The following is an 11696-nucleotide window of genomic DNA, read 5'->3' as shown; positions in this document are numbered from 1 at the left end:
CGCTCGCCTCTTCACCCTCCCTGCCCGCCTCCTCACCCGCCCACCTGCCCGCCAGCCACTGGGTCTCTCGCCGCTTGCCTCTTCACCACCACCCTCCGCTCGCCTACTCACCCCCGCACCCGCTGTTGGCTCACCGCTCGCCTCTTCACCCCGCCCCGCTCACCTACTCACCCCCCCTGCCGCAGGTCCCTCGGCTCCTAGGATCAGGGTCAGCCGAGGGGTCTCCAATGGGAGCTGCTGGAGCCACGGAGCGGGGCTTGCAGGCGCCGGCAGTGCACAGAGAGCCCTCTGCCCCCCACCAACCCAACCCGACCCTAGGAGCCAGAGGGACCTGCCAGATGCTAAACTCAGTGCCCAGATAAGCACTGCCAGTACTCCCCACCTCGCCCCCCGGCAGGTCCCTCTGGCTCTTAGGGTCGGGAGAGGGGGGGCGGAAGGCTGTCTGTGCGCTGCCGGCGCCTGCAACCCCCGCTCCGCAGCTCCGATCTAGGGTTACCATACCTCCGTATTTTCCCAGACGTTTTTAGATATTTAAAAATTCCTCCCGGGCGGCGATTTAAGAACTAAAAAGCCAGACATATTCGGGAAAATACGGACATATGGTAACCCTACCCAAGGTCTGTGAGAGTGTCACACTCTGTAGGGCATTGCTGGAAGGGGCTGGGATACTGTGCTGATGAGGACGGGATAGGAACCTTACACAGAATAGAATCCCAGTAGCACATCTCTCCCAGACCCCCACACAGGAATCCTGGACCCCAGTCCAAACCCACCCACTTCCTTCTCCCGGAGAAAGCACAGAATGCTAATAGCTGCCACAGCTGGGCAAATGGGGTGGAGGGAGGTTAGCACAGGATTTAAAATCATAACTTTTACATTTAATGCTGGTGATATTAATAAAACAAAACCCATTAAAGATAGGACATTCCTAAAGTTAAGGTACTTATTGCATTACTAACTGGGCTATTATGCGTGCACATCCTGTTATTTCAATAACATAATTAACAAGAGAAACAGAAATGTATAGTACCACCTGCAGTATGTGCAAGGCAGACAAGACAACATTGTGTCAAAGTCCCAGGAGGAGCGGGGAGGGATTGGAAATGTCTGACTTGTGTACGGTGACCAGACAGCAAATGTGAAAAATCGGGACGGGGGTGGGGGGTAATAAGAGCCTATATAAGAAAAAGACCCAAAAATCGGGACTGTCCCTATAAAATCGGGACATCTGGTCACCCTAGACTTGTGCATGCTAGACTTGTAAAACTTAGTGTTGTGTTGATGCCTAAACTTTCAATTAATTTTCTTGGCTTACTCATAAGGCTCCTAGGCACTGTGATAACACCAATAATAAATAAATAATAGCGTGCCATTGACGGGACTGATACTGGCATGACTTTAACTGAAACGCTTTTCATTGCTGGGTCCTCCCTGTAAGCACAACACAACCAACTTGTGCCTGACTTTAAAAAGACATAGCTGATGTCCACGCCTGAATGGGATCTACAAAACAAGCCAAGTTTTATGTCTGCAGCTTCAGCAATGGTGAAGTGAGCGCCCAATGGCTGGACAGGGCTTTCCTGCGCACAAGAGAAACGGTATCAATGCAGGTTTCAGAGTAGCAGCCGTGTTAGTCTGTATCGCAAAAAGAACAGGAGTACTTGTGGCACCTTAGAGACTAACAAATTTATTAGAGCATAAGCTTTCGTGGGCTACAACCCACTTCTTCGGATGCATATCAATGCAAAATGGCTGAAGGTATTCGGCTGGGCTCAGACCAAAGGCAGGAATCTTCAGCCCCAAAGGGAAAAGGGTGGGAAAGCCCCAGGCAGCCGAGGGTTTGGGGACGGGGGCGCCTGCTGTGCAGTAAACGCACCGTAGGGGGTTCCTAGCCCAGACCAGGGCTTGTTCGTAATACCAGAACTGCCAATAAAGTTGGGATATTTTGAATGGCCCTTCGGGCGGAGGTTTAGGTGGCTAGATCGGTGCCTGAATAGAATTCCAGAGCTGCTCTCCGGGTTGGTCTCCATCGTTCTGGCGGCGCGCCTCGGTTCGCTTGGCGAGAGCTGCCGGAGGTGCTGGGCCATGCGGGGCCGCGCGGGGAGCTTTGCGGACTCTCGCCTGAAGCAGCGAATCAAGCAGGTGACGATCCCGCCCCCTACTTGCTCCTGCCTCGCTGTGGCCCGTCCCCAGCCCCGGGAAGTCAAGTCACGCGCCACCCCCCGCGCGCTCCTCCAGGGCCATCGAGGGGTTGCCTTGCATGCAACCAGGGGCGCCCGCAGCGCAGCCCTGCATCGCCCCGCGCTACAGACCCATCACCCGGCTCTCCGCAGGCCTTAGGCCTGGGGGAGGGGAGCGGCCATTTCATTTGTCAGGGCCAATGCCAGCACCACGCGCTGTGTGTGTGTCTGTAAAACACGCTGGGCGCGGTCCTTGGGCTCCCCGCAAGTTGTCATCTTGTTCCGGGGACCACACCACCTGGGCACCCCCCTGTCAGAGGGAGCTGCGATCCCACAGTAGTGGATGCCTTTAGAAAACCCGAGACAGTTAGGGAGCTATTGATTTGAGGGTGAGAGGGGGCAGTGATTTTACTCAAGCTCTCTCGAGTTGGTGGTCCATGTGAGGGTGTGATTATTGTGAAAATAGGCCAGACTAAAAGCCAGGTATAAAAGCTGGTGTAATGTTATAGCATTTGAGTCACATACTTTCTGTGACACTCCCCTAAGTGCCTTGCAAAGATAAATTTATCTTCACAGCACACCTATTAGGTATTAAATTATGATCTGCCTCTTGCAGATGGAGGACTGAGACACACAGAAATGAGGTTGCACAGAAAGTTTAGTAGCAGCAGAAATAGAACCCATGATTTCCATTTCCAAGTTCAATCCCTTGGCTGTAGGACCATCTTTCTCCTATTGCAGTTGCAGTGATACTCAGACCTCCTAGCTTCAGCAACCAAATTAGCCATCAGCATTACCCAAAAGAGCCACAGTAGTGTGAATTCATTGTTTCATTTACTATAGTACTAATCATATTTAGTTTTTAGTTTCACAGCAAATAAGTTAATAACTTAATTGGTTTATAAGACAGTAAAAGTATCCTGATTGCTTAATGACTTAAACTGTGCTTCCTAATATGTCTCCTGCATCTCTTTGCAGCACATATGTGTGATTTAATTATTAACCAATCTGAGTATCACTGTTCTATCGATGGAAGTTTATGGAGTTGCCCCAATTAATGCCAATAGTTAGTTTGGCCTCCAAATATAATGTACTACTTTTCCCAGTAAATGTGGCCAGTTGGCTCTGTAAATAGTTAATAGTTTCCTGTCAAATTATTTATCAATCTGATAACTTTGTACAAAACAAATTCAAGCTGTTTAGATTTTTCAGTTTAAATTTTCTCTTTTATGATGATAACTTGTGAAGGTCAATAACTTCAGCAAAAGTCTAAGATTTTGTTCATTTCTATAAACTCTGCATTTCAGTACCTAAGCAGTAATAAATGTGGCCGATATGTGGACATTGGAATTTTAGCAGCTGATTTACAGAAAACTTACAGGTGAGCAAAAAGCTTAATCCTTGCATTCTGTTTTTTTAAATAAACAATAGAAATAGTCATATGTATTTGCATATCTGTTTGTAAAAATGTAAATGTATTTCTCATGACAGTTCTGAATTACACTTTATAATAAACTAGGATTGAAAGTTGCTTAGTACATCACTGATCAAGGAAGAAGTACAGTCAAAATAATTGTTTTCACTGCAAGATTCTCTTTGGCTGATATATCTAGTAGCTTATTTATATTGCAGTAGCACAGAGAATTATAGAAATGTAGGGCACAAGAGACCTCGAGTGGTCATCTTGTACTGAGGCAGGACCAAGTATACCTAGATCATCCCTGACAGTTGTTTGTCTAACCTGTTCTTAAAAACCTCCATTGACAGGATTCCACAACATCCCATGGTAACCTATTCCAGTACTTAACTATCCTTATAGTTAGAAAGATCTTCCTTATAGCTAATCTAAATCTCCCTTGCTGCAGATTAAACAGATTGTCTTGTCCTGATACCTTCAATGGGCATGGAGTACAATTTATCAGCATCTTCTTTAAAACAGCCCTTAATATATTTGAATGCTGAGGGAGTATCTGTTAAGTTGTCTTTTCTTGAAACTATATATGCCCATTTTTTTAACCTTTCCTCATAGGTTATGTTTTCTAGACCTTTTATCACTTTTATTGCTCTCCTCTGGACTCTCTCCAATCTTTACGAAAGTATGGTGCCCATAATTGAACACAATATTCAACCTGAGGCCTCACCAGTGCCTAGTAGAGCGGAACAATTACTTCCCGTGGCTTACGTACAACTAGGGTGACCAGACGTCCCAATATTGTCAGGATAGTCCTGATATTAGGGGCTTTGTCTTATGTAGGACCCTATTATCCCCCCACCTCTCTGTCCCGATTATTCATACTTGCTATCTTGCTATGTTGTACCTGCGTACAACACTCCTGTTAATACACCCCAAAGGGATATTTGCCTTTTTTGCAATTGCATCATATTGTCGGCATGTACAAGCCACTGACTACGAGCCATTGTGTCAGGTGCTGTACGAACACCTAACAGAAAGATAGTTCTTGCACTGAAAAGCTGACCATTGAAGATTGACAAGAGACAACAGGTGGAGACAGACAGGGAGCACAAGGAAACGATTAGATGGTGCTGATGTTAATCTATCAGTTGCCTAACTTGTCTAGGTTTTTTTATGCATCACAACAAAGAGAATTTTAAGGCAGAATTTGAAAGAGGGCAAGGAGGTTGCTTTGTCCGTGTTTGTAGCCTCTGTTTATTGGGAGGATGTTTAATTTGTGGTCTGTTAGTGGAAGGGAATTCAGCCATTTGATCATGAAGGTGGGAGAGCACATTCATTGCTAATGGTGAAAGGGGCTGAATTTTTCATTATCATGCCTAAAAGGAAAAATAATCCTATGGCTGAAGGACCCATCCTTGTCCAGTCCCTAGCTCTGTATGTGTGGTTTAAAACAAGCAAGCCTATTATGAATGAAAATCCACTTGGCTGACTCTTCTTTTATATTGCCACTCAGTGCTCTACATATCCAGCCAATGATGCTGGTCATAATCTCCACTAAATGTCCTTCTGAAGACCACTAGCTAGAGACCACTGTGATTCACTTTGCACCTTTTATCCCAGAAATCGAGTTTAGTATGATGCCATTTGAGTTACACCTAATCCTTTTTAAAAGCCTGGAATAGCTCGAACCAAAGTCACTCTTCCACATAACTGGTTCCAGGGTGTACTTGTATAAAAGATTGTGGATTGTGTCACTTTAGAAACTTGTATCTACATTGAGAATGACAATACATGAAAGAAGGCCTCAGTGAGATCCTAACCTGTACAATTGTTTTACAGTGCAGAATATGGACGAAGAAAAAGAAATGCCTTTAGAATTCAGGTTGAGAAAGGTAAGTCTGTTAATATCAGGACTGAAATACCAAGAAGCTGTAAGAAGCTCTCTGAATTACTGACGACACTGTTATTGAGCACTTGCTGCCATCCATGTTCTTCTGGGTTTTTTTCAGTGTTTGGTATAATCAGTAATGAGAGAGAATTTGAAGATTTAACAACTTTAGAGAATGAACATGTGGCAAAAAGAGCAAGACACAGACGAGAAGGGAATGAGTAAGTGGAAAGACTTGTTGCCTTAAGACTACTTTAACCATGATGTCAGTACTTAACATTTCCATAGTGCTTTGTATCTTTAAAAAACTCTATATTACTATGAAGGCCCTGATCCTGCAAGCTGTTCCACACAGGCGGGCCCTGGTACTCTCATAAGTCTGGTCTTTGCTGGGAAAAAAATAAAAAGGGCCGGGGGGAGTTCTTACCTCAAGGTACATTCTAGTGAACCAGGCCCATAGACTTGAACTCAACCTGCTAACTCACATAAAAATTGATGTAAAAAAAATAAACTCACAACTACCTTTTCACTGGGATTAACTCAAGTTAATTAATTTAAGAACACTTTGTGTCTGTGGTGGTGGGGGGGAGACCGCAGGTGAAGACCAGGATTCACCTTCCTCGTGGGTAGGGCAGCTTATAGAATTGGGGCCTGTCTGTTAAATCCTTACAACTCCTCTTTGTCACTGGTGTTATCACTATTTTAGACATGGGTAGGGTGACCAGATGTCCCGATTTTATAGGGACTGTCCCGATAATCTGGGGCTTTTTCTTACATAGGCTCCTATTACCCCCCACCCCCATCCCGATTTTTCACCCTTGCTGTCTGGTCACCCTAGACATGGGAAAACTGAGATGGAGGGTTTCAGTGAATTTTCCAAGTGCACACAGCCAGTTAGTGTTTGTTAGAGGGGACATTAGAATTTGGATTTCCTGGCTCCCAATCCTGTGCACAGTCTACTAGAGCATTCTGCCTCCTTAAATGTGATAGAGACTACTCTGCATTAAATATTGAAAATATGCCTCCCTTTTTATTAGTGCTAAAATATTTTCTCTCTTATAGTTAGAGTGACAGTAATAGCCATTCGTATCAGTGTTTTTAAGACAGGGTATGTTTAATTCAGTACAAAATACCCAGATCTTCTGAATTTCAGTAATCAAACCTCTAACCAGTTGAAAAACAACAGTCTGTTGGCTTTTTATTAAACCTACTAAATATTAACATTTTCCTGTGCAAGCAGATATCTGTAATGACAGTCCAGAGGACAAGCATTGGCAGGGAGAGATACAATGACTGCTGTCTTGCAATTCTAATTTCTATGATTAATAGCACAGGGATAATCTGGGCTCATTTAGGTCTGGACTCATCAAGGGGAGGCAGCCTAGAGTATAGCTTTTGGACAAATTCAATCAAGTGTTTGAGTATGGCTAAAGAAGTCAGAGAAACGTCTTAATTTTATAGTAACCATATATACATATGTATAATGCACTGCTTAATCTGCCTGACTTCCCACAATGTGTATGTGTATTGCGGCTCTTGAATGAATGGATTGACACTGGCATTAGCTGTTCTGAGTGTGATCATGTACCTTCTAGAGGCTACAGCCTGCTTAAGCCTTATTACTGCCACACAAACATGAATATTTCATGTCTTATCTCAGTTGCTGTAAATATGTACTGAGGTGTGTTACTGAAGTTCTAAAGTATTTTTTTAATGAAGACAAATTCAACAGTTAATTTGTTACCTATTAGTCAAAAGCAGGCTAATCATAGAGAATATCTTTTTATTTGTTAAAATTACAAAACACCCTCTCCTCCTTGTCCCCTTGAGGTATTCTGCTCATGATTCCAACCTTTTTATCTTTGGTTTGAATTCTAGCCCCCAGAATTTTAAAATAAATACAGCTTTAGTTCCTCAAAGGCCTCCAGCCACACAAACTGAGTGAGCTGTTCCAGCAGACTTTGAAGTCTGATTTCAGGACTACCAGAATAGTTTCATCTACTATAGAGAGTGCAGCTGGTGGTGGAAGCGCTGAGGAGAGAAGGTTTTCCCCCTTCCACAACCAGATTTAGATTGCAGGGAGGGAGGAGAGGGCCATCAGAAGAGTTGTTCTATCTCTACCCTCTGTCCCACACATAGTAGTATTGTAGTCTTAGCACGGAGAGCCTAGCATCTTCCTAGGAGAGAATACTTGTTCTATTAGTTGTGCAGATGTCTCATTGTGCTGTTATGGTATGTTGAACCCATAATTTCTGCCTCTTCACTTTTTTCTGCTAAAGGGATGTGGAAAGCTACACAGATGACTCAGATGATGATGATTACTCAGAACCTCTAGTAAGTCCATATTTCATTCTCTATGGTATAATGCAATCGAAACGAACACAGCAGTGCACATATGAAATATATCAATGCTCTTTACTTAAAATATACAAGAGTTTTAAAACAGAGCTGTGTATACACCATCTGGTAAAGGCCCACACTTTGGTTTAGAATTCATATAATTCTTTATAGTGAGACTTGGTTTTTTTAAATATATGTTCCAGTGCTAGTGGTGTTTTTAAAAGTCAGCATCCTGGAAGTTGTACCAGCCACAGTATCTCTGACCAGCTATGCCCCCTCCATTCTGGCTGCCCAAGGTGCTCCTCGGTTGCCAAACTGCTAATGGCTTGGCTGATGCCCTCATTCTGACAAATCTCAGGTGGCTTGTCAGAATGAGCACGTCAGCCAGCAGTCCCCAACTGGAGACCTTGTAGAGTCGAAAGGAGATTATTTCCTGGGGAAGAATGAGGCAGGACTGTGGCTGGGGGCCGTTTCTGAGGAAAGGGAACATAGCAAAGGCGGGGGGAGAGGGCAGAGTAAAGACTTCACTATCTACTACTAAGGCTGTTTGCTTGCTGAGGGAGATATCTGCAAGCAATTGTTTGTTTGTTTTTAATTTTTTTTTATTTTATTTTAAATACATAAACTTTGCAGTCCACAAATCACCTGAACAGCTCTCTGCTGACTTTATACCGGAAAGGAGATCCTGATTCTCTTCCAGCAACTCCGAAGAATGAGCCGACAGAAACCAGTACCCCTGCACAAGTGACAGCACCCAGAACTAGTGCTCTTCCATCTGGCACCCCACTTGATACTAGGATCTCTGAAGGTGGATGGTTTATTGATAAAACCCCAGGTAGAAAAGAAGACAACTTCTTAATTGACCTGAGTGAGGAAGAAGAGGAAAGGAAACAGATATCTGAGGTAGCTTCTCTTTTAAATCTGATACCACTTAATAAGGCATATACATTAGGGCTTAGTACATTTCTTACCTTATGTGACAATACTTTGAAGTACAGTATGAAGAACAGACTTGTTCTTCCTCATGCCCCCAAGATGCACATTGTATATAAAAACAAGTTTGAGCCTTTAGTGGGCAATGCAAACCTGTTTTTTTTAATACACCTACAATGTTTCAACCTAGAGGTTGCTGCATTGGTGGATGAAGCAGTGTTTGGATTTTAATTTTTGTGAAGCGCTCTGTAAATGTAAGATGTTATGATGAAAGACTGGCTTAGTTGCTTGGTGCCATCTTTTTTCAAGAAGTATTGTAGCTGCCAAAAATGTTCTGGTGCAAACAACACTAGATTATATGTTCTTATGCAAGACAAATTTGTACTGTATCACAGTCTTTTAAAAAAACGCCTTCTTTATGTTTGAGATGCTCAAGATTAAAAGACTGGAAATCTAGTTAATTTTAAAAAAAGTAGTCAAAAATAGTTTCAGGAACCACACCTGACCAAGTTACCCTGCCCATTTTTGTGGTTTTACAATCACATTTTCTTAATTTTTTTTTTAATGGCTTCTCCTGTTGCTGTGTGCAAGTCCCACGCAAACAGGGGAGACTGACAGACAGGGGAAACAGTGCAAAGTGCTGTCCAGAACCATAAGCCACTGGGTGTTTCTCTTGCTGAGGCAGAGAGGTAAGTTTTGCTGGAGCTTAACCTGTGCAACAGCTCCTTGCCACACCCCTCTGTCCACCTCACCAGCAAACTCCATGAGGCTCTGCCAGGTAGGTAACATTCAGTGAACCCCAGTTTCTGAGTTCCCCAGAGATATCTCTTTGTAGTATCCAGCCCCTCTCATTGGACAGTCACAGAAATTACCAAGTTCACTGCCTCCAAAGAGACAGGGTACATGCCAGCCTGTTAGTCTAGCTCAGTAGTTCTCAAACTTTTGTACTGCTGACCCCTTTCACATAGCAAGCCTCTGTGTGCAACCCTCTTTTTAAATTAAAAACACTTCTTTACATATTTAACACCATTATAAATGCTGGAGGCAAAGTGGGGTTTGGGGTAGAGGCTGACAGCTCACAACCCCCGATGTAATAACCTTGTGACCCCCTGAGGGGTCCCAACCCCCAGTTTGAGAACCCGTGGTCTAGCTGTCTTTAATACACAGCACTGATATGGGTTGTAGTAACACTAAACATAAGTTTATTGTTAAGGAACGTAGATTTAAGTGATACTAAGCAAGAAAAGAGACAGGTCTGGTTACAAACAAAAAAACACCCCAACCTGCTTTCTAGTGACCAAACTTAACTTTAGCAAACTGCAATCATTGCCTGAACAGCTTTCTGACTTACATCAAGCTATCAGTGTCTCCAGCCCCTCAGGCAGGTGGATCCACTATTCACAGAATCAGAGGATGCTGATCCTTTTTCCCTATTCTTCCCTTTTATAGTACAGAATACTTTTTAAATGAACCCCTTGAAAAGTAAATCCAGACAAATCTCTCCACTACTGCTGGTTCTTTAGGTGCAGGCACTAAGTCCCTTAATCCTCTGATCAATTTGTTTTCTCAGTTGGCTCCATCACTTTGTTTAACTCAGGTACAAATGTACTTTAATTGTCCTTTGTTTGTAATCAAGCTATACTGTTTTTCAGTCAGCCTGTTAGCTTGAACCATGCAGACAGGGAAATTTACGTTCCTTTGTGGAAATCCACATGCCTCCAAAACTTATTTGAAGAGCATATTTCTAGCACATATGCATAACTCTTTATATACAACCTGTACATACATCGCTCGATGTACTAGATATTATAGAATACCTGACAAGACGCTGTTTGGCTAAATATTATGACACGTGTGTTGAGTAGGCCCTTTGTCAGTTGACGTGAAGAGGCCCTTAGGGCCACAATGTACAAAGTAAACAAGCTGAAAAGAGAAATATATATATTTCTTTGATGTCTTTCTTTTAGTTATAGTAATTTTAGGTGTTCTTTAATAAAAGTCAGCAAAATGCCTTCAGGCAGAAATGTGATTACATTGACCCTTTAAGGCAATGTATTCTCAGTGTATCTAAAAATATTCTTATGGTGACATTGCGACCCCAGAGCCAGTTTTTAAGGATGGAAAGTGTTCAAAAACAGAACCAGGGGATTTTCATTTTGGGGACATACAGGAGTTTGGGGATTAAGAGACACCCCCGGACCTCTTTGTCCTTGTTCAGTGGATAAAAGGCATATTGTGGAGTTGATGTTTTTCTTCTCTAGTGGACAAGGCATATCATATAGGACTAAAATGGGGTAGCAGGGGGATCATTGTGGAATAAAATGTCCACCAAATTGTGTTGAAAACAAAACATGATGTTAACAAGATGCACAATCTCATCTGTCCATTCTCTCATTTGTATTTTTCTTGCATATACAGCGATGACCCGAGTTATTTGCACAATATTCACTACAATATTGGTGGTGATTAGTATTTGTATTACCGTAGCACCTAGAAGCCCTACTTATGAACCAGGATCACACTGCGCTAAGTGCTGTACAAACATAGTGTGTTACTGGTAATTAACGTTGTTTCTAATGGAGGTTTTTTATATATACGCACACGCACGCGCACAGCTGTATTAAGACACAATGTTTGTTGCTTTACAGTAATTTTGCAATTCAGGGCTTGTCTGCATGGGAAAATTGTCCAGAATAGCTACTGCAGAATAAACTATACTGGAATATCTACTCCAGAATAGTAACCCACATGGATGCTCTTATTCAAGAATAAGGGTGTCCACACAGAGAGTTATACTGGAATCACTATTGTGCTTTAAATTCGCAGCCTACCTTATTCTGGAATAACGTTCCTGTGTAGATGAGTCCTAACTTAAATCAGCTTTTTATTCTTAGATCTTTTTCTAGCTTATGTATACAATTTTTTTCTGGAACTTTAGTGT

General features: G+C 42.8%; 1 protein-coding gene across 2 annotated transcripts in view; it reads left to right on the top strand.

Annotated features, from left to right (window-relative positions):
• The first annotated feature begins 2009 nt into the window (after positions 1 to 2009).
• The window catches only part of NVL (nuclear VCP like), a 63817-nt gene continuing 54130 nt past the window's right edge, over positions 2010 to 11696 (top strand). For both annotated transcript variants that reach the window (XM_065400758.1, XM_065400757.1), the window contains exons 1-6: positions 2010 to 2142; positions 3488 to 3561; positions 5434 to 5486; positions 5604 to 5703; positions 7762 to 7816; positions 8456 to 8725. In XM_065400758.1, coding sequence (XP_065256830.1) covers positions 2086 to 2142; positions 3488 to 3561; positions 5434 to 5486; positions 5604 to 5703; positions 7762 to 7816; positions 8456 to 8725 — 609 coding nt within the window. In that variant the 5' untranslated portion in view covers positions 2010 to 2085. The remainder of the gene's footprint in view (positions 2143 to 3487; positions 3562 to 5433; positions 5487 to 5603; positions 5704 to 7761; positions 7817 to 8455; positions 8726 to 11696) is intronic.

The sequence above is a fragment of the Emys orbicularis genome, chromosome 3 (assembly GCF_028017835.1).
Source record: "Emys orbicularis isolate rEmyOrb1 chromosome 3, rEmyOrb1.hap1, whole genome shotgun sequence".
In the NCBI taxonomy this organism is placed as follows: Eukaryota; Metazoa; Chordata; order Testudines; family Emydidae; genus Emys; species Emys orbicularis.
Note: the sequence above shows the minus strand (reverse complement) of the source record. Positions and strands in the feature narration are given on the sequence as shown.